The 27,125-nt window shown below is 37.6% G+C and overlaps 1 protein-coding gene across 1 annotated transcript in view; it reads left to right on the top strand.

Annotated features, from left to right (window-relative positions):
• Positions 1 to 27,125, top strand: part of UNC13C (unc-13 homolog C) — a 580,271-nt gene that overhangs the window by 413,989 nt on the left and 139,157 nt on the right. Inside the window, exons 18-22 of the mRNA XM_036734862.1 lie at positions 912 to 1,038; positions 1,675 to 1,771; positions 2,596 to 2,739; positions 13,380 to 13,457; positions 24,912 to 24,989. Of these exons, the coding sequence (XP_036590757.1) occupies positions 912 to 1,038; positions 1,675 to 1,771; positions 2,596 to 2,739; positions 13,380 to 13,457; positions 24,912 to 24,989 (524 nt within the window). The remainder of the gene's footprint in view (positions 1 to 911; positions 1,039 to 1,674; positions 1,772 to 2,595; positions 2,740 to 13,379; positions 13,458 to 24,911; positions 24,990 to 27,125) is intronic.

Raw genomic sequence — 27,125 nt, 5'->3', positions numbered from 1 at the left:
AAGACCTTTTAGGATTTCTGTTTCCTAAATACACCATCCTCATAGAGAACCCCAGAATTTCTTAGTGACCCTTATGCCACAGCCCAAGAACCTGGTTTGGGCTGCTTTGGTGGCAGAAGCAGGATAGCTTTATGGCTATGGAAAATATAGGTGTTGTATTGAGAGGTTCATGAGACTCACCATCCTACTTCATCCATATCTCCAATATCATTTTTTTCACTTTAGAGTGCACCTTTTTAAGCTGAATTATTTTGGGGACATCTTAAAAAAGTATTTCAGATGGTGGAAATTAGAATTAAAGGTAATAACAATGTTCTAAATTCTATAGTTGTCAAAAATTTTTGGCTTAGCCTAAGTGTGAAGGAGAAATAGTGTGGCTTAAGAGTTAGATAGATTTCTTTTAAACTACCGCAGTGTTTAGGTATTAAATAACCCATTCAATAAATGTAGCCTACTTATTCCCATCTCCAATTTCTATCAGTGATTATGGCTTCTAGGTTGGTTCATGTTTTATTCATGATTATATGTTTAACTCTTGTTTAATGTGCTTTGTACCAGGATACTTTGTACTGGTCTAAAAGGAATAAAAACCTGGAAGCCTAGGAATAAATATAACAGGCTTAAGATGTTACTGCTCTTTTTTACTCTTATCCCCCTTCATGGCCAACTCTTTGAGAGACTGGAGTAGTTGACTTATGATACATCAGTGTTAGATGCGCCTTACCTTCAGATCATTTCAGCATTTTGCAAACACTTTGGTTCTGCCTTTAACAATTTGCCTTGTCCTTACATCAGATATATGGGTTTGTTTCTTTTCAAATGCTGGATAAGGAGGCAGTGATAGAGATTGTGACAAAGAAGCATTATTTGCAACCCAAACTTTATTAAATGTTTGATTTTATCTGTTATAGAACATGAAAAGCAGCGGTTATGCAAGAGTACCGATTACATGAATTTGCATTTCAAAGTAAAATGGTTTTATAATGAATATGTGCGAGAGCTCTCTGCCTTCAAAGATGCCGTTCCTGAATACTCTTTGTAAGTAGCGATTTTTCACTAAGTTTTGTTCTCAGTACACAGAGCTCCAGTTCATTTGAGTTCTCCAGCACTAACATTCCCTTCTCATAGTCTTCTTGTGATTGGATAGATTTCAAATATTCAAATTTTAGCAACTATTTGATGGTCTTTCATAGTTGTTTCTACTTTGTCTTTTCCATTTTTATTTTTTATTAAAAAATGCCACTGGACAATGTGTCCAATTTAAATGTGCTGATCAGACTGGTGGGGAAAACTGGAGTACAGTGCTAACAATATGAATTTAATTCCTGAAGAGCTAGAATTGAGGCTACCCTGGAGTTGTAGAGGGCATTTATAAAATCCTTTATATTATCAAATTGTTTCCTCGTCCTTGCCATGTACCAAGGTACTTAGATAATCAAACTTTTTCACAGTAATTTAAAAAAAATAGACCATCCAGAAAATTCATTAAAACTTTCCCATGGGGAGAAGGGGTAGAGTGGTATTTAATAAATTTATAGTGTTTTCATTTTTATACAACTGCCATTTTGAGTATGTTCATTTTAAAAAAACAAACACAGCCTTAAAGCTTAATTATGTACAAAGGAATTGTTTCTTGAGGGCCACAATGTTAACCAAATGAAGTTTTTTTTAAAGATGGTTTGAGCCCTTTGTCATTCAGTGGCTTGATGAAAATGAAGATGTGTCAATGGAGTTTCTTCATGGTGCACTAGGAAGAGACAAAAAAGATGGAGTAAGTTTAACTTCCTATCTTCAAATTGGTTATTGTCAAAAAAGTTGTTTTTTTTAATAACCTGTGGTTTGATTGATACAGAGAGGTTCCAGGGAGGGAAATCCCTCTACCAATAGTGGAGAATTAAAACTAAGTGATTAGCGATGAGTTTGAACAACTCCTATTATTTTTAAATTAAGTAACACAAGGCAGTGGGGTATAGTGAATGGAGAACTATTGTTAGAGTTAGGAAAACCTTTACTCAGGCTCTGCCTCTAATATATAGCTGTGTGACCCTGGGCAACTCACTTAACCACTCAGTGTCCCAGGCAACTCTCTAAGATGTAGAATAGGTACCATAATTTCCTTGGTCGTTAACCTAAATATGAGTTGAACACTGAAGATTCTGGTTATCCCAGAATCCTAAACCTAGAAATCTTGTAAAAATTGGCTGAGGTCCCAAGATATAGATAAGTGACCTTTCCAATCCATTTGGAGCAAATATCATGAGCATGAGTTGCCTCTGGCTTATATGTAACCATTGAAGAACATGCTAGGGTATTCTAAAACCACCATTTATAGCCCCCTGTTAAGGAAATAATGGAATGACATATAACCAACATCTGTCTAACAAAAAGAGATTTCAAATAGCATAAACCCTCCCTATTTTGTTGGATGCACAGCAAATTCAGGTGGAAGGGATTGGCTGCTTTGAAGCAAGAAGCATTTTATTACTGTGGGATGGAGTTGGATGATATGAGATTCAGCAGTTAATGAATAATGATGAATCCACTGTCTCAAACGTGCTGGTTTATTGGAATGGTTTCTGCTTTCTCCTTTCTCAGTTCCAGCAGACCTCAGACCATGCCCTCTTCTCTTGCTCTGTGGTAGATGTCTTTGCACAGCTTAACCAAAGCTTCGAGATTATCAAGAAATTGGAGTGCCCTAATCCTGAAGCATTATCCCATTTAATGAGAAGATTTGCAAAGGTAGATTAAAAATGGTCAATCTCTTTCTCATTTCTGGGTCTGTGAAATTTCCTTGTTTTCTTGACTACTGCCTAAATAGTTCTGGTGTGTTGCAGCATCTGAGGCAATAGTCAAATTTTAATTTCTTTCACATGACAGTATCAACAGCTTCAGTTGTCCTCAGTTTTGTCCCTCAGCTTCACAGAGGCATATTTCTGTGCTATATACTTGCCATTTTAAAATTATTCATGTTCACATTCCTAAAGAGATTTTAGTGAATAGTTCCATTTTTCAGAGATGCAACTTCCCACATAAAAGAAAGTCTTAATATTTCTGTCTCAATGCAACACATGTTTATTAAGAGTACCATAGTGTGTACTACTGTGCAAAAACTGTTGGACAAGGAGTTGGGAGTCAAGTCTTAGCTCTATTAGAATCATATAATTTGGCTTCCCTAAGCTCATTCAGATGACTAGTGATAGAGTCATGAATTGAACAGAAGTCTCCTAACTCCCAGTCTATTCAATACTCTTTTCACTCCCTCATATATTTTCTCTAAGAAGGAAAGCCATTATGTTTGTCCTTCAGTTTCCTTATACATAAAATTGAGAAGATCAGATATTTAAGGTTTCTATCTAGCTCACATTTTGTTCTTCTTTATCAGAAGCAAACACACACACACACACACACACACACACACACACACTTATTTGTAAGCTCCTGAAAGGGCTTACAAGTCATTGGGGAACAAGACAAATGCACAAAAGAATGACAGGGAGAAATTCAAATATAATTTTATTAAAATTAGGGATACAAAAAAATAAGCACTGAATAGGGAGATATCTGCCAGCTATAAAAGTTTGAAAAGCCTTCACTGTCCAGGTAAAGAAAAGAAAAAAAGTATTCCAGGACAGAGAAACAGAATGAATGAAGATATTAAAAACTGAAATGATCGTGACCTATATGGAACTGACCTCACTTGAGCTGAATGTTTGTGTAGGCAAATAGCATCAATACTTGATATTTACATAGTATTTTAACTAGAAGGAACAGGTATGTTAATTAATGCAAAAATGTGCTTGGTCCTTCAAAGTAGTGGTGTCACACTGAAATAGAATCAGGGAACATTAAACTGTACATAAGGCTGCATATTGACTTAGAAAACTACATATGTATGTATATGTGTATATTCATGTGTGTATGCATACACATACATGTATATACAAAAATTAGTATGTCAGTACATTAAAATCAGAAAGGAAATGTTTTAATCTGTTTCCAGCCCCACTTGGAAGTATGTAAGGGCAAGCAAAGTGGGACTTTTTTGTCTTTTGTTTTGAAGTGCTTCTCAGCACTGAGGCAATCAAGTGCCTTTGATTAAGTCTTGTCTTTGTTTATAAGAAGGCCCACAGCCTTTTGCTAGTTAGGTCATGAGAGGTGTGAAACCCTCCAGAGACGTGAAGCACTCTGACCCTGAAAAAGGGTATATATACTCTGAGGTTAGCATTTTGTTGGGGGGGCTCATTCATTGGAAGATCATTGGTGTAGAGACTCTGGGTAGCCATTAAGGAAGGCCCCTGGCTTTGAAAACCCAGAGGTTGCTACTTCTCTTTCTGGTAACTATGTATGTAATGTCTTGGACAGACAGCTAGAAGCCTATCTGCTGATTTGTGTTATTTTGCTCTGTTTATATAATTTCTGATTGTAATTTCTGTTTGTGTTTTCTCTGAAGTTCAGGGTGCTGACTTTTTCCCCTGAACTAAGTGAATGATATTTATATTTTTAACTAAAGTAAGATTGTTAACCCCTTAAAGTTGTTTTCCTTAGAAGAGCAATCAAAGAACTTGTGCTAGCAGCACTCCTGTGTGCTGGTGTTATTGGCCTTACACAGCCACAGTAGCTGCAGGCAGCATTGTTTTCAGAGTATTGTGGGCTATATGCAGCCAATGATTTGATACCACTACTTAAAAGTAGTGGTTTATAAGGATTTATAAGGATTATAAAGAACCTTCCAACATTATCTTATCTGATCTTTGCAAAGAGCCCAAGAGGTAAATACCTCAGTTCCCAGAGGTATCCAGGAGGTAAATCTGTCACATCTCCATTTGACAGAGGAGGACTGAGGCTCATAGAGAGAAGTTAAGTGAATTATCCAAGATCATTCAGAAGTAAAATTCCTTTCTAGCTCCTTGTGTAGTGATATTTCTATTATATCATACTGGAAAATAGTGTTGAAGAGCTAAAGTGGCTATAAATTATGGAAGACCTTGACAAGTACATTGAGGAACTTGAATCTGAGGTAGCCTCATGCAGAGGAAAGAGCACTGAATGTTTACATTCCCATCCTAATTCTACCACTTTGTTAGCTGGGTGACCTTGGACAAATCACTAGACCTCTCCAATTCTCAGACTTCTCATCTCTAAACAGAGGTTATGATACTTATCAATACTACTTATCTTATAAGCCTGCTCTGAAATTAACTGACATAGATATAAAGGGTTTTATTAGCTATGAAAGTAGTTTATTAATGTAAACGACTGTTACTATCTTAGAGGCATTTGGGAATCATTAGACATAGTAAGGAACTGATGGTAAATGGAAGCTAATTAGGAATGCAGGTTTCATGGGTGTTTTCCTGATTCCAGGAGCATAGTGTAGTTCAATGAGACAGCCAGTGGCTGGAGATCTTATAGAATCTTCAGGGAGTTTTCATCTGAAGCCTGTATTTTAATCTGAGAAGGAACCCTTTGTCCCTCAGTTTGTATTCCTGTAAAATGAGAAACATGCTCTTTTGCTCATATGTGATGGCCCCAAAGCACTTATTTGGATGCAACTTGGGAAGGGCTTTCTAGGCAGCAGATGTTTCCTGATTTGCAACATACAGATATTCATGCCACTCCCTCTGCAAGATAAACACTAGGGAAAAGAATCATTCAAAAAAAAATCTGAAAGTAAGTCTCCTTCTGATTAGCAGCTGGGTTGAGGCTGTGTGCCAAGAAGAGAAAGGGATGGAGTAGTCACATGTGGATCTCTGTGGTGCCAGGGAAAGAATGCTTAAGGGTGAATTAAAGGACCAGCGCTCTTAGCCTGGCTGTGCTGTGCAGTACTCTGATCATCTTGGGCAGGTCATCTGACATCTCAGGGTCCCAGTTTCTTCACCTGTAAAATAAGAGAATTTACTAGATTCTTCTTCAGGTCCTTCCCCCTTCTCAATTTTGAAGTTCCGAAAGTCAGTTGATCCATCAATGATATTTATTAAGGATCAGAAATTGTGCCCAGAACTGGAAATTCAAGGACGGTTAAAGCTTGTTTACAGATAAGTAAATATAGGGTATATAACAAAAGAGTGTGGCATGCTAGTCCCATAGTCTCATATGATGTTTGGTTGGAACAGATTTATATTTCTGATAGATGAACAAATAAAGTTATATTTACTATATTATATAGTATATTTAATAGTATATTATATAATAATTTAATTTACAATATTATATACATATATATATAATATAGTATATAACTACACTAAATTCAACAGATTCAGCTCAGTAAATGTTTTGTAAGTACCTATTGTGTTTATTACTCTGTGATAAGTCATGGATGTGAAATTTAAATAAGATATAGTCAGGGAACCACAGAAGATTTCTGAAAGGAGGAGTGACATGGCCAGATATATGTATGAGGATTATATTTTAAAAGAAATTATAATGGTGTCTAAACCTCACCACAATGTAGGAGGCTGGCAATGGGTTATGTAGAGCTGACTACAGTCATGATTTTTTTTTTATAATGACAGTGCACCTATATTGTTCAGACCTCATGTGCCAAAAAAAAAAGAAATTTTGCTCAGAGTTTCTATTCATTTATCTGAGATCATTTCTGAATATACTGAATACACTGCTTAATAACTTCACTGAGAAAATGGGCATACCTCATCTCAGTCCAAAAAAAAAGGGATCACAGCAAAAGCTGTTTATTCCCTTTCACACATTCTACATTCCAGCAACAGTGACCTTCTTGGTATTCCTCACACCCAACACTCCATCTCTTGACTCTAATTTTGTGCCTTTTTTATGGGTTTTCCCCCATACTTGGAATGTTCTCTCTGTTCCTCCCTTTCTACCTCCACCTTCGAGACTCAATTCAAATTCTTCCTTCTACCAGAGGCCCTTCTTAGTCCTCTCTTTTGGTCATGCCATTACTTTGATTTTTTCATGTGTTTATATTGTATATATTATGCATGTGTACACATAATTTTTTGTATGTTGGGTCTCCCATTACCTTGAGAACAGGGACTGCATATTTGATTTTTCCCTATATCTCTGATTCTTATGGTGCCTGGCACATAATAAGCACTTAATAAATGCTTATTGATTAACTGAAGTTGGAAGGTACTTTAGGTGTCATTTCATCCAACCCCTTCATTTTGTAGATGAGGAAACTAAGATCCAGAAAGATGACACAATTTACCCATGATTACACCATTAGGGAAATGGAGAACCAGTATTTAAACCCAGATCTCTTCATTCAAAATCCCATACTCTTTGTACTTCATTTGCATCCTGTTGCTTGCTTTCTTATTCCTATCCCTTTCAAAACAATTGTCCTAATGTCCTACTCTGAGCCTACATATGTCTTTCCCTGTGCTTTGTGGAATGCATGCTCCATAGGTAACAAATTTGATTTTTTTCTTAAACCTTTTCCTTTCCTGTCTTTGGCTTTCAACTGAAACCTGGCTCCTTGGTGATGATACAAACTCCCTGTCCATCCTTTCTACCACTGGTTGCACTTTCAATTCATCCCCCACCTCGACTGCAAATCACTGGACAAGGTGGGAGTATTGGACTCAGTGCATGCTCCCCATTGTCATTTCTAGGCTTTCCCTCCACCACCCTCCTCAGTAACCTCTCCTCTTTTGAGGTTCACTCAATTCATACCTACAGCCCAATCAAAATTTTTGTACCTGTTATATTCCAGCCTCCAAGATACTCCCCTTCTTTCCTTAGGAAGTTTAGTGCCTGGCTCAGTCTTTCTTCAACTCCTGCCTTCATAATAGGGGATTTCAACATATTATTTAATACTTCTCCCAGGCTCCCAGTTTCTCAACTTACTCATTTCACATGACCTACTCTTCTACCCCACCTCAGCTAAATACACAGATGGTCCTACCGTTGATATTGCCATCACCCATAAACGCACCCCTTCCATTTTCCTGAATTCTGAAATTCCCTTTACCTGGTCACAATCTGTTGTCATTCCACCTCTGCCTTAAAATCTCAAATCTTGTTTTTCATCCTCACTGAGACCTCCAATCCCTTGACCCTTCAGCTCTTTTTCAAGTCCTCTTCCTTCCACTGATTATATTCTCCTTCCTTTACTACCAACCAGTTCAACTCCACACTGCCTCTTCTCTCAAGTCCCTTACCCTTTTATGCTATTATCTGCATTGCATTGCTAAAATCAACTTTCTGTTATCCCCATCCACTGCCTTTGCTTTTATTTAAGAGCTGTTGAACAAAGCTGGAAAAAAACAATCATAAAATTATGCCAGCTGAGTTCATCACAAATTTATATTACATAATGTCAAATAATCCATCACTGTGGGAAGCAACCTCTTATACGTCCCAAATTGATTCAGAAGCAGCTGGAGGTTCAGTAGATAGCACACTGGTCCTGGAGTCAGGAAGACTTGAGTTCAAATCCAGCCTCAGGCACTTCCTAGGTATGCGACCTAACCTTTTATTGCCCAACGAAATGGATCTACTGGAGAAGGAAATAGCAAACTGCTCCAATATATATGCCAAGAAATCTCCAAATGGGGTCAGGAAGTCAGACACGACCAAAACGACTGAACAACAATAACAGTTGACTCACTCTCCCACTCACCACCGTGACTTTTCCAAACATTTTTTTATCCCTCTTCAAACTTTGCATGTCTTCTCCTTTACCCAGCCTCTCAGCAGATTAAAAATTTAGTCCCAGAGAAGACTTTTAGTCTCTGGGACTAAAGGCAATAAAGATACATAGGTAATTAGCAGCAAAGCTGGAATTTAATCATAGGTCTTTACATTGCTCTGAAGATAGATAATAATATATGCTTTCCATCTATTAATAAATAATGTTATAGACTTACTAGCTGTGTGACCTTGAGCAAGTCACTTAAACTCTGCCCCAGTTTCCTCAACTATAAAATAGGAATCAAAATAGCATCTGCCTCACAAGGTTGTTAAGAGGAATAAATGAGATAATATTGGTAAAGATCTTAGTAGACTACCTGGCACATAGAAGTGCTGTTATTATTATTAATTATTGAATAGAAGCCTAAATGTTCAGCTTTTCATGTTGTTGTTCAATCATTTCAATCATGTATGACTCTTCATGACCCCATTTGCAATTTTCTTGGCAAAGGTATTAGAGTCATTTGTCATTTCCTTCTCCAGCTTATTTTACAGATGAAGAAACTGAGGTGAACAGGGTTAAGTGACTTTGCCCAGCCTCACACAGCTAGTAAGTATCTGAGACCGGATTTGAACTCAGATCTTCCTTACTCCAAGCCTAGCACTCTATCCAGTGAGCCACCTAGCTGTACCTGGCTTTTCTTAGATGAGAATTAAAATGAATGGCAGGCAAGGGGGTTGGGATGGGAGTGAGGAATGGAGATGGTACATACATCTTCTGTCCCTTCTGACCACGGGAATTGACCTGATTTAAGAGAGGCAATGTGCCAGTGGATAGATAGATGATGTCAAAATCAGGAAGACCTGGGTTCATATCTTCCCATCTCTGAGATATAGTGGCTGTGTGACTATGGACAAATCCCTTATCCTCTCAGTGCTCAAGGCAGCTCTTGAAGGAGATAGCAAAGAAATCGCCAATCTACATTTGTAGAGGCAGTTTTCTCATCCAGAAGCTCTCTATACCAACAAAATCACAAGTTTAGTCTTGATCCCTATCTTATTCTTTCATAAGAATTAACACTCTTGTTTGGAGCCTGGGAGAAGCCTATTTATTATTTAAGAGACCAAGCACTCAACTCCAAGATGTTTGCTAGCCATTCAGAAGGATTTCTATATCTGGGCATAGAAAAAGACTTCTCAGTAAAGTTACATAGATACCTGTATAGCTGTTATTATTGAGCCAATTCTAGGCAGCCTCATTGTCCTCTTAACAGTCTAGTTTTCTGTTCACCGACCTGTAACTGCTTAGACTGTGACCCAAAAGCCTTATCTCACTGATTGTAATAACGATATGGCAGATAGTGTCAATACCACACTCAGTTTTTCCCCCCTTTTCTCTTAAAGACCAGCCTTAATCCCAGATCACTCAGGCTTTCGTTGACTGGCCAATAATAGGTCTCATGCCAAGCCCTACTTGGTCATTGTTTGGGCCCTGATTGGTTGGTTCATTGGTTGGCGTCCTTCATTCTCGAAGAGGACAAAAACAATATCACTATGTTAGAGTCAAATTTCAGTGTGTCCAACTGTGGCTAACCAGACAAATATGAGCTCAGAACAAACAGCCCGTGTAAACATGGATTCTCTAAATTTGCACATCCTGCATTTCCTTTGAGCAGTTTTAATTCTGCCTTGCTCATAGAGCATAGCGGCTTTTCTGATGTGGGTATGCCATGCTGAGTGATCCTGTGCTAGTGTCTTCCATGTCACACGATCAATTCCAAAGTTCTTAAGACAGATCTTGAGAGTATCCTTGTATTGCTTCTTTTGATCACAATGTGAAAACTTGCCCTGTTTGAGTTCTCCGTAAAATAGTCTTTTGGGCAAGCATACATTTTGCATGAGAACAACATGGCCAGCCCTGATAAATAAATTGTAAATAGCAATTATTTCTGTTTTGTCTAGAAACCCTGAGAGTCTTTCCCTCTCAAATCTTTTTCTTTTTTAAAGAGGCCATTCTTTGCCTCATTTCTTATGAAGCCTTCATTACTCAATAGGCATTGACTCAGTCAAACTGAGACCTGTTAAAGAACGTAGCTTGAAAAGGCCAAGGTCTCCCACTGCATCCTGGGCCATCTCCAGTCATCCTGATCTATATCTGGCCACTGGACCCAGATGGCTCTGGAGGTAAAAGTGAGACTGATGACTTTACACAGCCACCCGTCACTTAAATCCAAGTCACCAACATGTCATGGCATCACCTCCTTGATATCATGGTCCTCTTCTAGAATGAAAGACAAACAGCAACCACACTCAATCCATTCCTTAAAACATGTTATTGACCCAAAGCAGAAGAAATATGATGTTGTTGTTTTAAAAATTGAAAACCGCTCCTTACCCCACACTGTGGCTGCAACTCCACTGTGGCAGCTAAGTTGTAATAGTATACCCTATTCTATATCACTTCTCCAATTTCTATTGACTGTTTGGATAAATGGATTTACTTGCAATTTTTTTATTTATGATGGATTGTTTTTGGTGTAATCTCTATTTGGTAGTAAAGCCTTAAGCTGGTGAATGTAAGCCTTACTATCCCTCTTAAGAGCAACCAGGGAAGTGGCTTTCCTTCTAAACTGACTCATACCCCTAGAGCAGAAATATTTGAAAGGTGCAGTCAGATGTAATTCTACCCCAGTATTCTTCTGGAAGACTGGAACAAAGGGTGTTTAAGACAAGCCCCCAAAGCCTCAAAAAAGAGACAGAAGAAAACACTTTAGCCTTTTGGGCTAAACACAGAAGAAACAAAGACAAAGTTTAAAATTGGTCCCTGCTTTCAAAAAACTTGCATTCTACTAAGAGACAAAGTGAAATGAGTAAGCACTTAAATAAATACATGATAATTTAAGAGGGGAGTGGGAGGAGGGGGAGAGAGAGAGGGAGAAAAAAGGGGAGACATGGAAGGAGGGAGGAAGGAGTGGAGGGAGGGAGGGAGGAAGGAAGGGAGGGAGAGAGAACCTGAGAATAAAGAAAGACTTCTGATAAGAAGTAGTACATGAGCTGGTCTTTGGGTGAGGTAGACATTGTAAAAGATGGTGGTGAGTGATGTGTTTTTAGCCAGAATGAGAATAGAACACAAAACATCTTGGAAGCAGAAGAAGAAACTCTTGAGTTCAGGGGATCAGCAGATCAGCTTGGCTAGAAGATAATGTATGTGAAGGGGAGTGATAAAAAATAATCCCAGAAAGGTGAGGGGTGAGGTAGAGTAGTCAAGATGGCATTTGCCTTGCATTTCCACAGGCTTTGCATCACTGAAGATTTTTGTGTTGATCAAGTTTTAACTGACTCAGTGCTAATGACTGAGATACAACAGGATCTTAAAATCAGGATGGTTTGTCCTCCCTCCTCCCCCCCCCCCATTGGAGAGAGCTATAATGAAATTACTTCTACAACCTTCATTCTCATTATGAAATAGTGATTTGGGAACTAACTGTATAGGTAAATCCCATAATAATTTTCAGCATTATGCTCACAGTGAAGTTTGAACAGCAGCATTTGTGAGATATTTTGGTATGATCAGCCATCTGTCTTCCTGGATTCATTAGACTGCTTCTTGAGAAGATTGTATGTTTTATAAAACCAAGTTTCTACTTAAATTAACATGTTATTGTAAACCTCTGTGTTTCTCCACAAAATGTATTTTCTATCTGCATTTTTATGTCCAGTTCTAGGTTCTCAATATGATTTTTAAAAATCTATAAACCATGGTAATAGTCACATTTATCTTTGTGAATAGAGAGTAAACTCAGCCCCTTGCTTTCAGTTTATGTTGTACCATTTTGTTAATTCCTCGGATTGTCACTATAGTAGATTTTGAGCCCAGAAAGCAAATGCTGATGAAAATAAATGCCCAGCATTACTCTGTCTCTATTTCTGTCTTTCTCTTTCAAAGTCGTTTGCTTATTTGTGAGGAGAAAAGGAGTAAAGAACTAACAGTTAGGATGATGATGATGTAGAAAACATGATTTGAAAATTCAAGAGAGGAAACACAAGTATAAAAGTTGAACAAACTTATTACGAAAATTATGGAACTAAATAAAATTCTTGGCAGAAAAATTTCAGGAACTCTAATGGTAGTATTCAATAAAATTGGTTCTTACATAATTCCAGGAAATATATTTCTAGGATTTAACATAAATGGGAATTTATTAGCCCCAATTATATGGAATCATGAGAAAGAATTGAGAGAGGGTCTGCAAAGATTGATAGTTAAAAAATAGAACCTATTAGGAAAGATTAACAGGAACTGATGCTCTGTCTGAATAAAAGAAGGCTGAAGGATGATTTAATAATCATTCAAGTATTAAGGCCTCTTTGGATAAAGGATGATGGCCAGATGTCCCCTATCTCCTCCATCAACCAACAAAATTAAGCATCCTTAAGATACATGCAGCAAGAGGGATTGAGGTTAGCCATAATGATTTTGTCACAAAGGAGATTGTTTCACTTTGGAATAACAAGTCACTGAGGAAGATTGTAAAACTTCCTTCTCTGGGGTCCCTTGGAAAAAAAAAGTTCCCATCTCTCTGATTTTCTTTTTAATGACAAGCCTGCCTTAGATAGTAGGATAGCTAAAATAATTTCTCAATGTCCTCTCTAACCAGAAGATTTAATGAAAACAACATTGAGATAGCAATTATTTGGACTATATGTATATATAAAGGTATATATTCAATTATGCAGATAAAACATTCTTTGTTCTTTTTCAGACTATCAGTAAAGTTCTACTCCAGTATGCTGCAATTGTCTCCAATGATTTCAGTTCTTATTGTGATAAAGAAAATGTGGTAAGTAAAAATATCAATGCGTTTCAAAAGCATTTCAGCTATTCTTTTAAAATAATAGTTAAAACAAAACTAAAATGTGCACATAGGCGAATTTTTCTACCTTCTCTTCATCTACCTCCCTTCTTCAAAGTATTTTCATTTGTTCTTTGGATTATCACTTGAGAATACGGAAACCAAGAATGTGGGGGGAAAATGTGTTAGTAACAACAGCAACAGCTGACATTTGTGGAGCATTTTAAGGTCTGCCAAATTCTTTACATATATTCTCTCATTTACTCTTCTCAGCAACCCTGTGAGAGAAATATGACTGGCATTATTATCCCCATTTTACAGTATGGAAGTAAAGATTCAAAGAGTTTAAATGATTTGTTCAGGACCACACAGATGGTCTGAGTCCAGAATCAAAATCAGGTCACACATGACTCCAACTTCAGTCCTCTTTCCAGTCACCAAGCAAAATAGTTTGGAATTAAATCATGCTATTCATCTTCATGGATTGGGAAGAAGGCTAAACTTGGGGTCAGCAGCTACCTGGATGCAAATCCAGACTCAAATACTTATTGGCAGGGGCTTCCAGGAGCCAAGATGGCAGAGTAAGCAGTAAGTTGCTGTCATTCTCTCTTATTGAACTCTAAAATCTCAGAAAATATCACCCCAGGAAAAATCCAGGAGCAGCAGAGCCAGCAGAAAGATGGGGTGCAGCAGTCTTTTAGCCCAGGAGGCTTGGGGGATTAACAGGAAAGGTACCTCTAGCTCAGGAAAGGGAGCAGTACAGGACAGGAGGCATCCTGGCAAGCCAGTTGCAAGCGGCACCTCAGCAAACCAGTAGGTGATTCTAAGCCCTAGGGTGCTGGAGCAGGCAAGCTCCAACACCAGGACCCCCCAAGTGCCTTGACGCAGCCAGGGGAATGGGTAGTCTCCAGCTCTACCACCACATGTGCCTACAGGCAGGCATCCTCCAGCAGCCAAACCTCTCAGTGCTTCAGCACAACTCCAGGAGGACAGGAGTCCTCCAGCAGCCAAACCTTCCCATGCTTCAGAGCAGTTCAGTGTATCGCCAACACAATATTCACAGCACCCATGGTGACTATGAATATGCTGGCATAGTTCTGAATCGCAAAATATAACAGACTTTCTATATAGAAGACAGAAGCAGAACATTTATTTAGACACCAGAAAGCAAAATCCCAATACCGGGAAACCAAATCAATCATAGCAACAAAGAAGTTAGTACACATTATCACAGCAGGAAGCAACACCATCCCAAAGCCTTCCCTCCTGCTGGGGCCTTCCCACAAACAAACACTTATAATCCTAGCTGTCTCTGCTTGTCTGTGTCCTCTCTCTCCCACTGCTCTAACTGCTCTAACCAACTCCCTGCTCCACCCTTCCTGTTCCACCCATTCAGCAAGCTCCTCCCACCATATGTGACTTAGTCTTCCATGTGATTTAAGTAGGTCACATGCCTATTAATGGATGGGAAAGATCTTTAAACCAAGAAAAAATACATTAACAATACACTCAGGTGAGCAGCTGTCTTCCAAAGGCCAGACCCGCCTCACCACCACCAACCTGAGAGCTTCAGTGTAGCCCTTGGGAAATATAGAAAAAACCCCACCTGGCCTTAGCACATGCCAGTCACCATCCCTAGGACCCCAGCTTAGCACCAGGTAAGCTGCCAGACCCCTACAACCTCCAGCTGCCAGTAACTGAGGCTCTAGCACAGGAAACCAATGACCAGGTCCCTGGCCCCCAACACAAGAAGCTTGGGACTGTGCCCCTGTGCTCAAGCAGGAGAACACAACTTTAAAAGCCAGGAAATTGGCAAACATAGTGAACAAAAAGTAGAAACGTACAATGACCATAGATTCTTTCTATGGGGACAGGGAAGATCAAAACAGAAATTCAGAAGAGGACAACATTGTCAATATACCCATATCAGAATGTCAGAGGGGAATATGAGCTGGTTTCAAGCCCAAAAAGCCTTCTTGGAAGAGCTTGAGAAGGATTTTAAAAGTCGAAAAAGAAAGATAGAAGGGAAAATTGAGAAAAGAAATGAGAGATGTGCAAGAGAGAGAGAGTCAATAGCTTGGAAAAGGAAGGAAAAAATTGACTGTAGAAAACAATTTCTTAAAACTCAATTGAGCAAGTGAAAAAAAAAGTACACTGAAGAAAACAAGTCCTTAAAGAGTAGAATTGGCCAAATGGAAAAGGAGACACAAAAACTCACTGAAGAGAAGAACTCCTTAAAAAGTCAAATTGGCCAAATGGAAAAGGAGGTACAAAAGCTAATTGAAGAAAACAATTTCTTAAAAATTAGAATTGGGCAAGTGGAAGCTAATGATTCTATGAGACATCGAGAATCAGTGAAACCAAATCAAAAGAATGAAAAAATAGAAGAAAATGTAAAATACTTCATTGGAATACTTATTGGCTCTGTGACCCTGGATAAGTCAATTAATCTTTCTTTTATTTCATCATCTGTAAAAAAGGAAAATAATAATACCTTTAGTGCCTCTACCTCCCAAGGTTGTTAAGAGAAACAAATGGAATCACATATTATATAAGATGTATTATATATTAAGATATATAATCATATATTATGGATTAATAGTAGATAGTCCCATTTATTTTTCACCATACAGTCCCAAAAATCTTAGTGCAGTTTTAAGCTATATATATATAGTCCTTTACAAACCATAAAATATTCCATAAATGTCAGCTGAGGGACAAGATAGAGTAGCGAAGAAGCCAGCCTTTTAGTCACAAGGAACCGGATTCAAATCCTGACTCTGACATATACTGGCTTTGTGATTCTGGTCAAGTCGCTCAATCTCTAAGTGCCCCAGGTTACTTTCTAAGAAGATAAATTGTAGGGAAGATCCCAATCTGCGATGTCTGATGTAGTTTCCTTATCAGGGTTCCCAGTGAAATCATAACTCTAGTATGGAAACAACACCAGCATCACCTATTATTACTGAAAACACATATATTTAAATTTATGAGTTAAGTTTATAGTTTCCACCTTTTGTCTCTAATTTTTTTTTTGACTTAGGAAGTTTTCCCTCTTTCTCTGTAAAGATAATACTTTATTTCTTCAGATATTTTTGTTAAATCTGCTTTAAGGCAGCTCTCCTCCCACTGGCTCTTTTCTTACCCTCAAGTCACTTCCTCCTCCTGTTTGTCACCCTATTCCCTAGTTCTGGAGCTTTGATTAACTTGTTCATTACTTTTTCTTTCTTCCTTTTATCTAGCAGTCTAATTCTTCCCTTTTTTTCCTCTAAGTAGTCAAGTAAACCCTCCCTTCTCCTTTCCTTCGACTTGTTTTGTTTGTTTCATTTTCTGAACTTTGTTTTTTAAAAAAAGGATTTCTTTTCCCTGTTCTCTTCATCATTTCTTTTTCCTCCTGTCTATATTCATCTGTTATTCTTTATTATATTATATTATATTATATTATATTATATTATATTATATTATACTATATTCATCACTCTTATTTATTCCTTCTTTAGTCTCTAGATTCCTCAAGAAATTAAATCTTCTTAGATTCCTATTCCTCCCATAAATCTTGTATGTTATTTCCTTGTATATCTTTCCCCTGCTTCTCTTTTCCTGTTTTACTTCACTTTTAGAAATACTAATTCCTGTAGGAGATAGAAAGGATAGAAATACTGCCTGACAGTAGGAATTTTCCTACCATCATTTCCTATATACCACTGATTGTGCAATTCATTACACTCATTGCCTTCCCCTACATCATTTTCCCAGTTTTGGGGAATTTGTCACAAAATCTCATCTCTGGGATCAAGCCTTCCCACTCTTCTAATTGTCAGTTATCACTTCCCCCCCCCTCCACCTCCAAAAGTTCTGACTTCCCTTCTGGGAAAGGATGCTATCCATAGTGACATAACATTCTCTCAGAGGTAGTGATCTCTGTAAGTACCAAATCCCTGCAGGTTTGGTAAGGGGAGGGATACTGGGAGACATTTGGTGATATAAAATAACAACAACAGTGGAAAAATTTAAAATTATAAAAAAATCATTTAAAATATACACACATATAGCCATTTCATGACAGTCATCTCAAGATTTTTTTATGGTGATGAGAAAATAGGAAGAGCATAAATGATTGAAAGTCACATATAGCCCCCAGACATAAATACTCCTGATATTAATTGCATGCACAATCTAGAGAGTTAAGATTTGAGACATAAAGCAAAAACAAAACAAAACTGTACTCTGCTTTCTACATTAAACCCAGCTCAAGGTTCTCAGTACCAAGAAACCTCACTTTCCAAGTAAACATGATTCACTTTTCTGTTTTTATGAATGAGATTGGTGTTAAATTTAAAGAATGAAATGGATTTTATCCCTGAACAATCCTTAGTAGAACTAAGCCTTTTAATATGATTGAGAAAATGTCTATAAAATCCAAAACAGTCTTAAGAATTAAGGAAAGGTCATGTCATTTACCAAATAAGATCAACTAGCAGGTTTTGAAATGAAATCATCCTTATTAAACCAAAAAGCATAGCTAGCATAGAGAAAAAAAGTCTTGGCACTTGGACATGTTTGAAAGTAATCACTCAGAAAAGAACCAATAGAAATGGGAATTTTCCATAAGCATAGAGAAAGGTTAGGTATCTTGTTACACAAATTAGTTTTTAATTCCAGGAAAGGAGAAGAGATGCTAGACTTTTTATTGAAAATTCAATAACATCTCATTGATACTTCACAAAGATGTCTCAATCTTAATGGTTCTTGGAAATTCTAAAAGAATCTCTTTCTTTTGGAAAGAAATCAGACTCTCATGCTCTCTCTAAACTTCCCAGCTGTTGTGAGCTGGGCCTCTTGTATGGGCAGGCAGTCATCAGCAACAAACCTGCTGGCAAGGAGGAACAACAGTACTTGAGACCTGTCCAGGTCCTGTGTCCTAAGGTCCCACTGAACTCACCATATATTTTACCATTATACTCTCCAGTCCTTTGACCACTTACCATCTGATCTGCAGATGCACCATAAGGACTTTTGGGCCTTGCTATTCACCATATAACTGAACCCTTAAGACTTCTGGGTCTTTCCATCTGCTTTAGAGATGATTTTCTCCCTAAATGTATTGATTTCTCCAATGACAATGGGATCTCTTTAAGTTCAATGACTGCTTCACTTTTCATTTGTATTCCTAGAACTTGGGACTGCTCTTAATAGTTAATTTAGAAACACTTAATAAATTTTTTTTATCCATTCATTTATTCAAAGACCTTCATAAACTAGCTCCAGCCTTCCTTTCCAGTCATCCTATGCCTTACCCCCCACCATATACTTTTCAGTCCAGTGGCTTTGGCTGCCTGGCTATTCCACAAATAAGACACTCCATACAGTTCATTCACTCTGAATGTCAAAAACCCTCGAATGCTCTCCTTCCTCTGCTCCAACCTGCCTGGCTTTCTTTTAGTACCTACTAAAAACCCACCTTATATAGGAAGCTTACCCCAACCCTTCTGAATTCTAATCCTTTTCCTGGGGTTAATTATTTCCTATTTACCCTTTATATAGCTTACTTTATATATATTTGTTTGTATTTTGTCTCCTCATTATACCATAAGCTTCTTAAGATTAGAGATTGCCTTTTGACTCTTTTTGTATCCCAGCATTTAGCACAATGCCTGGCACATAGTAGGTGCTTAATAAATATATATTGGTCAATTGATTGAATCCACGGAATTTTATAAAGAATTTTAGAAATCTCAACAAAGAATAGCAGATTATATTGATAACAGCTCCTTCAGTGTGTGATACAGTGCTATTTAATTAAAAGTAAATATATTTTGATATGTTAATAATATTTTTTATTATTTCAAGAATCTGTCATCTCATAAGAGGGGCACATTAATGATGATCTCAGACCCTTGAATACTTTAACATCAGCCTTGTAATGGGGGAAAAATTTATCACCCTATAGCCAACCTAGGAATGAGCCTGTTGAAATTCACTTATATTGCTTTATAGACAACAGACATGCATAATCCATCACTGGACCTTTCTAGCTTGGTAGGTCCTAGGAAGGCACGCACTTACCTAACTCACTGACATAGTCTTTAGGAACCCAGGGTCACCTACACATCATGCTGGGACATCAGAACACTTTAGTTTCAGAATGATTTTATTAAATGAGTTAAGATATAGATGTATGTTTTAATAATAATAGTAGTAGTAACATTAAAATAGAACTTTGAGGTTTACAAAGAGGTTTCTTTACAACAAATATGAAATATTATTATCCCCTTTATATCATTTATTCAAGAAACACTCACTAAACACCTTTTGTATGTGCAGAACACTGTGACCTACCCATGTAACACAAATATTATCCCCATTTTGCATACATATGAATTTATTCTAAAGATATATGACCCAAGTAGAAAGAATTACAAATTTATTTAAAATTCAGAATAAACTCTCAGAACATCCTTATTCTAATTTTATCACAGTTGAAAGATTCCAAACTGAAATAGAAAGAGAAGCTATGTATAACAGTGCTAATTTGGGTAAGCTGCAAAGGAAACCCAGTTTTATTTATTTAGACTCATCCCATAGTTAGTAGAGTCCTGATGTCACTGTTTTGACATATTCATGAGGAGGCTGAGTGATTTGACCTCTAGAGTTCCTTGGACAAAACAATCTGTCATCTGTAGATCCCTTTCTATTCCCTTCCTTCTACTCATCTTCCCCTCCCCCTCCTTTTTCACTCAGGTCTAGTTGAAATAGTGTACCTGACATCTATATATAGGCACATTGTTCTTGAAATAGTACATATGCCAGAAACTCCAACACAGAACTTCCCCAGGGACTGTATCGTGTTGCGTAAGGTAGCAGTTTGGCTTAAGCAAACTAAAGGGATTTCCTTACTTAGGTTTCTTTGATTATCAATGTAATTGGTAATTCTCATTTGCCTGAGTAGCAATGTAGTAATGATAATAGTAGATTGACTTGAAACCTTCCGTGTTAAGTGCCTTCACTGAGATTATCAGAACTCACAGATGTCCCAGTACCTAGCACAATACCTAGTAGAGAATAGGCATTTAATAAATTCTTGTTGATTGAGTGACAGATTTCAGTTGGGTCTGAATTGATCAAGAATAGGGCAGCACATCCAGAGAAAGAGCTGATGGAGTCTGAATGAAGATCGAAGTATACTATTTTCGCTTTCTTTGTTGTTCATGTTGTTGTTTTCCATGGATTTTCCCCTTTGCTCTGTTTCTTCTCTCACAACATGATTAATGTGGAAATATGTTTAATGTGATTGTACATGTATAACCTATATCAGATTGCTTGCTGTCTTGGGGAGGGAAGAGGGAGGATGGGAGGGAGAAAAATTTGGAACTCAAAATCTTATAAAAATGCAAACTATCTTTACATATAGTTGGAAAAAATAAAATACTATTTACATAAAAAGTTTTTCAATTTCAAAAGAAAGTAATATAGGGTACCCCAACTTCTTTAGTAACAGTAGGATATTTCTACTTTAACATGCTATTTTTAGATTTAACTCAGTTGCCAAGCCACCTTTAGGAAATTCAATGTTTATCTAAAGATAATTTTCTTATCCCAAAGTTGAGCAATGGAATGCCAGTCGATTCAAATAGAACAAGCATCCATAAAGATCGATCTTTATTACTGTGCTTCAAGTCGGGTCAAGAAGTATTTATTAAGCATATACTTTGTGTCAGACACTGTACTAAGGTGTGAGGATACTATGAAATGCAAGAACAGTCCCTGCCATTCAGCAGCTCATATTCTGATGGAGGAGTCAATATGCAAACAGCCATGTAACTATAAGATATAGAGTGGGTACACTGAAGGTTATCTCAGAGGGGAGTCAGTCACAGTAAGGGGAGCAAGGCTCATTACAGAAGGAAAGATTTGAGCAGAGGCTTGAAGGAATCTAGGGAATTCAGGAGGCAGCAATAAGAACCAAATAACCTTTGCTACAGCAGTGTAAAGACAGTCCAAATGTGGTCCATATCCCCACTGCCCTCTCCCTCCTCCCCCATTGTGATTATTCCTAAGTTCTAGAAGCATTCCAAAATCTAAACTTTATCACTTAGGTATGAGTCCCATTTTGATATTGTTGGAGAGGAGGACAAAAAAATGCGAAATGGGATTACGACTAGACTCCAAAAATAGATCACTTTATTGTATTAATAATCTTCTAGATATGTTTCTCTAGCTTAATCCATCAATTGATATGAGCCCTCTAAATTAGATTAATATTCCTTTCTCTGTTTTTCTCATTTGATATAAAGGGGATTAGAGTAAAAGCTATTTCATGATTGAGGTTAAGGTAGATTTGAATTATTCAATTCCTCTCAGTGCTGAATCATTAATTTAATTAAATAAAAATGAAATGCAAACGCTTCAAAGTCAGGCAGTACATTTTTAATTTTTTTTTTTTATTTTAAAGACTGGGTCTCCCTATCTCACTTAGGCTGAGTACAGGGAGGGACTACTCCCAGGTCAAGTCCTTCTCTGATCATAATTGGAATTTTGACTCATTCCATTTCCAACCTAGACCTAGTGGCACCCCTTACCAAATATTCACCATCTTAATGCCAAATTAATGCAGACAATCAGCTTAGCTCATGTAGCTCATGACTCCTGAGCTCAAGAGAGCCACTAGCCTCAGCCTGGTAAGGATTACAAGTATTGTACCTCCACTACTGGTTAGGCAATGCATTTTAACAGAAGATCTGTCAAAGTTTCATTGATTTCCAGTTAGATAAATATGACTGCCTTTCATATGTAATTTTAAAATGTACACTCACCTACTTGCTTTGGTTGAGCAACAATTTATGGCAGGAGAGCAGCAAAAACAACTGATTGGACTGATTTTATTTTCAATATCACAATAGGAAGACTTGCCTCTGGTAAATACTGGCTATGTAACCCTGAAAAAAGTCACTGTTAACACTAGTCTCTTTCTGAGCTGGGAAAAAGATAAATTTCAGGTTCCCTATCTTCCTTTGGGTGTCAGTTAGTTTAGATGACTACTAAAGATGGTCTCTCTCTCTCTCTCTCTCTCTCTCTCTTTCCCTCTCTCTCTCTCTCTCACACACACACACACACACACATACACACCTCACACCACATACACACACACACTTTGTTTTCCTGGATATCTGCATGGCATTCCATGTCCACTCAGGCCATCTCCCCTTCTCCACTGGCAAATTGGACTTTACCCCTTGAACCAATCTTGGCTATAATAGGGCAGTATGGGCTTTATCTTGTCACTTGGACCCAGAACTCTATAGCATTTCCTGACTATCAGTGTACTCTCTACTCTTTCCAACTTCCCTGTATATATTGTCTTTGTCTTCCCCCATTACACTGTAAGCTCCTTGAGGAGTATTTCTTTCTTGTATTTGTATCCCCAGGCACTTAGCATAGGACCTGGCACATAATAAGAGCTTAATGAATTCTTTATCTAAATAACTATCAATCTCCTCACATGTATGTATGTATGTATGTATGTATATGCTATTTAGCCCCTCCTAATTTCTTTTTTTTCATGTATTTTTCTTTTTTTAAAATTTATTTAACATATTTAGTTTTCAGCATTGATTTTCACAAGAGTTTGGATTACAAATTTTCTCCCCATTTCTACCCTCCCCCCCACTCCAAGATGGCATATATTCTGGTTGCCCTGTTCCCCAGTCAGCACTCCCCTCTGTCACCCCACTCCCCTCCCATTCCCTTTTCCCTTCCTTTCTTGTAGGGAAAGATAAATTTTTACGCCCCATTGCCTGTGTATCTTATTTTCTTGTTGCATGCAAAAATGTTTTTGTTTGTTTTTGAACATCTGTTTTTAAAACTTTGAGTTCCAAATTCTCTCCCCTCTTCCCTTCCCACCCACCCTCCCTAACAAGTCAAGCAATTCAACATAGGCCACATGTGTATCATTATGTATAACCCTTCCACAATACTCATGTTGTGAAAGACTAACTATATTTTACTCCTTCCCAACCCATCCCCCTTTATCGAATTTTCTCCCTTGACCCTGTCCCCTTTCCAAAGTGTTTGTTTTTGATTACCTCCTCCCCCATCTGCCCTCCCCTCCATCATCCCCCCTATTTTTTTTTGTATCTTCTTCCCAATTGGGTATATATGGTATTCCCTCCTTAGGCCAAATCTGATGACAGCAATGTTCACTCATTCCCCCCTCACCTGCCCTCTCCCCTCCTCCCACAGATCTGCTTCCTCTTGCCACCTTTATGGGAGATAATCCATCCCATTCTATCTCTCCTTATCTCCCTCTCTCAGTATGTTGCTCTCATCCCTTAATTTGATTTTATTTCTTTTAGATATCTTCCCTTCATCTTCAACTCGCCCTGTGTCCACTCTCTCCCTCTCTCCCTCTCTCTCTCTCTCTCTCTCTCTCTCTGTATATATATATATATATATATATATATATATATATATATATATATATATATATATATATACATACACATACACACATAGATATATACATACATACACATTCACACATATATGTACATAAACATATATGTATGCATATTCCCTTCAGCTACCCTAATACTTAGGTCTCATGAATCATACACATCATCTTTCCATGTAGGAATGTAAACAAAACAGTTCACCTTTAGTAAGTCCCTTGCAATTTCTTTTTCTTGATTACCTTTTCATGCTTCTCTTGATTCTTGTGTTTGAAAGTCACATTTTCTATTCAGTTCTGGTCTTTTCACTGAGAAAACTTGAAAGTCCTCTATTTTATTGAAAGTCCATATTTTGCCTTGGAGCATGATACTCAGTTTTGCTGGGTAGGTGATTCTAGGTTTTAATCCTAGCTCCATTGACCTCCGGAATATCGTATTCCAAGCCCTTCGATCTCTTAATGTAGAGGCTGCCAGATCTTTGGTTATTCTGATTGGGTTTCCACAATACTCAAATTGTTTTCTCCTCCATTAGACTGTGAGCTCCTCGAGGGCAGGAACTCCCAGTGCTAAACAGTATCTCACATATAGTAGACACTTAATAAGTAATGTTGATTTCACTTACATTTATTTCCTTACATCTGCCCCCCCCATAAACAGAATGTTATTGGTTATTTAAGGTCTAAGTAAGGAATATTCTAATGCTATGAACAGAAGAAGTCTTAGTAGCAAGTTTCTCTTGTTCTAAGGATACTACTTTTCATTCTCCTGACATATCTATGCATTATGCTATTTCTCTTACAATCTCCTTCCTAAGATTTACTGTGAAAAGACATGAGTGAGATGATTGGGTAGAAAGCAATTTGTTCATTTTGCTGAATTTGCTGGGTAACTGAATGGTAACTGTTGAATGGTAACTTGCCTGTTATTACTAAATTCACTAATTTAATGGAACTTATAAATGGTTTCTCACTCCCTTTCTTCTTCTTCTTTGTAGCCCTGTATTTTGATGAACAACATCCAACAATTGCGAGTCCAGCTGGAAAAAATGTTTGAATCCATGGGAGGGAAAGAGGTTGGTAATCCACCCCACCCCCACACCTGCTGTATTCTATTTAGAGATCATTAGCAACTTAGGTCTTTACAAAGGAAAGTATCATGATCAAGTAAGTGTTCAGTTAGTTTAGCAGGAAAAAAATTATGAGAAACTGAAATGCTAGTAACTGTGGAGGCTTATTTTTAAGCACATGTAATTCAGTATTACCTATAAAAGTCTTACCATAGAAAATCAATTAGGTAGTTCCAGGGGCAGGAGTAGGGTGGGGGTCTGGTGGAGAGACTTGTAGCTTTCTGGTGTATATACATGTATATACACACACACATCCATAAACTCATATGCTAATGATCTGTAAAGTTTTCTCCTATTATAGATGTTTAATGTTGTACTCTGTAGTGCCAGCTTGATATTGATGTTGTTATTGTATTTTGATTTGTGGTGGTGGTAGTGTGTGTGTGTGTTTTTAATGTTACAATGTGATTTTTTTTACATCTGAAATTTGCTGTCCAAAATGTGCTTTGTGCTTTGTCTGTAATTTGTTGTGTCTTTGTCTAATACTTTTGACTTGCAATGTCCTGAGCAGAAGAAAGAAGGAGAAAGATTCTCTTATGAGGTTTGTGATAGTAAGCATCTTGACCATTTTTTTCTAAAATGAAAAACCATTGCACTCCCTGTTTATTGTTATTTGCTTATATAGCTCAGGCAGATCATTTAAAACTAGCTGCATACCTTCCCCTTCCTGCCACCAGCATCACCCTCCCCAGCTCAAAAATGGGAAGGCTAATGTTCATCTGGGGGTTGGAAGAGCTTGTGCACGGAGAAAGAGCCATAAGGGAAGTGGCTCTGTTCCCTCTACATTGACTATCTAGCGGGGGCCTCCACTATGTGGCCATCACTCAAAAACAAAATTAAATCATTTGTTGCAATAACAAGTACATGAAATGTTTGAAAACTGAATTTAAACTCTAACATTGGGAGCTAATCTTTTATAAATTAAAGATGCTATAAAACTCTTCTTCAAGGATCTCATCTCTTCTTATGGAATATTGTTTCTAATCACAAGTGGCACTTATGTTTATTCCCATCTCAATATCTTTCCCCCGCCTCCATGAAATATCTGTCTAAGTGCTGGGCATTGGGTTCATTTTAACACTGCATTTGATAATTAGAATCAAATAGATGAGAAGCATTGATTTCTGTGTGTCATGGGGCAAAACTTTACAAATGGACTTTTTATGAACTACATTTCCCCTGTAGTGTCTGTTCAATTTGGATAAAATAAGGCTCCATTCCCCTAAGTGTTAAAATTTTGAGAATATGAATCTCATCTTCGAATTCTCCTGCTGAATTAGATATTCACAAGCACTTGAAGATCATAACTATAAGATTTCCCTTTTCATTCTAGTGATCGGTTTTATATGCAGGGTTTAAATATCTTCATTATTTTGGAATGTCTTGGAGAAATTATAAATTTCTTGTGGGAAATCCTATCCTTCCCTTCATGAATTTTTAGGGCCACAGATCTTTTAAGGTTTAAGCTATATTTTAAATGTCATCTTTCCTCCTCAGAGCTGCTGTTTATTTGTTAACCCCAGGGTACAGCTTCAGCATAAATAAGATTCCACAGAGCCATGTATTACTCATGAAATGTAGGGCAGGGAGAAATCCTTAATTTATTAAACCTTTACTTTACCAAAAAGTCATGGGGTGTAGAGTAATAAGTGGGTATCGGGATTTTGTTGTTGTTGTTCAGTCATTTCAGTCATGACCGATTCTTTGTGAACCCATTCAGGATTTTTCTTGGCAAAGATACTGGAGGGGTGTAACAGTAAGGGAATGGCACCAATGTAGTTGATAATTGTCAAAATGCCTATGTGGCTCTGTACCACAAAGCATATGAGACTCTCCACATAGAAAGTACATGAAGTAAACCATTTATTCAGATACCAGAGAACCATATTCCACAAGTCATTTATCCAATCTATCAGAGCAGTAAAACGTTCAATACGAAATATCACAACCTGGAGCCAGGCCATTCCAAAACCTCTCCAACCCCCTGCTGGGGTCTTCCCCAAAACAAACTCACAGTACAGCTAAGTCAGCCTGTTCAGTTCTAACAATCGTGAGGGCGGCCGTTAGCAGCCATTACTGCTC

This window comes from Trichosurus vulpecula, chromosome 8 (assembly GCF_011100635.1).
Source record: "Trichosurus vulpecula isolate mTriVul1 chromosome 8, mTriVul1.pri, whole genome shotgun sequence".
Lineage (NCBI taxonomy): Eukaryota > Metazoa > Chordata > Mammalia > Diprotodontia > Phalangeridae > Trichosurus > Trichosurus vulpecula.
This window is presented reverse-complemented; position numbering and strand designations above follow the sequence as displayed.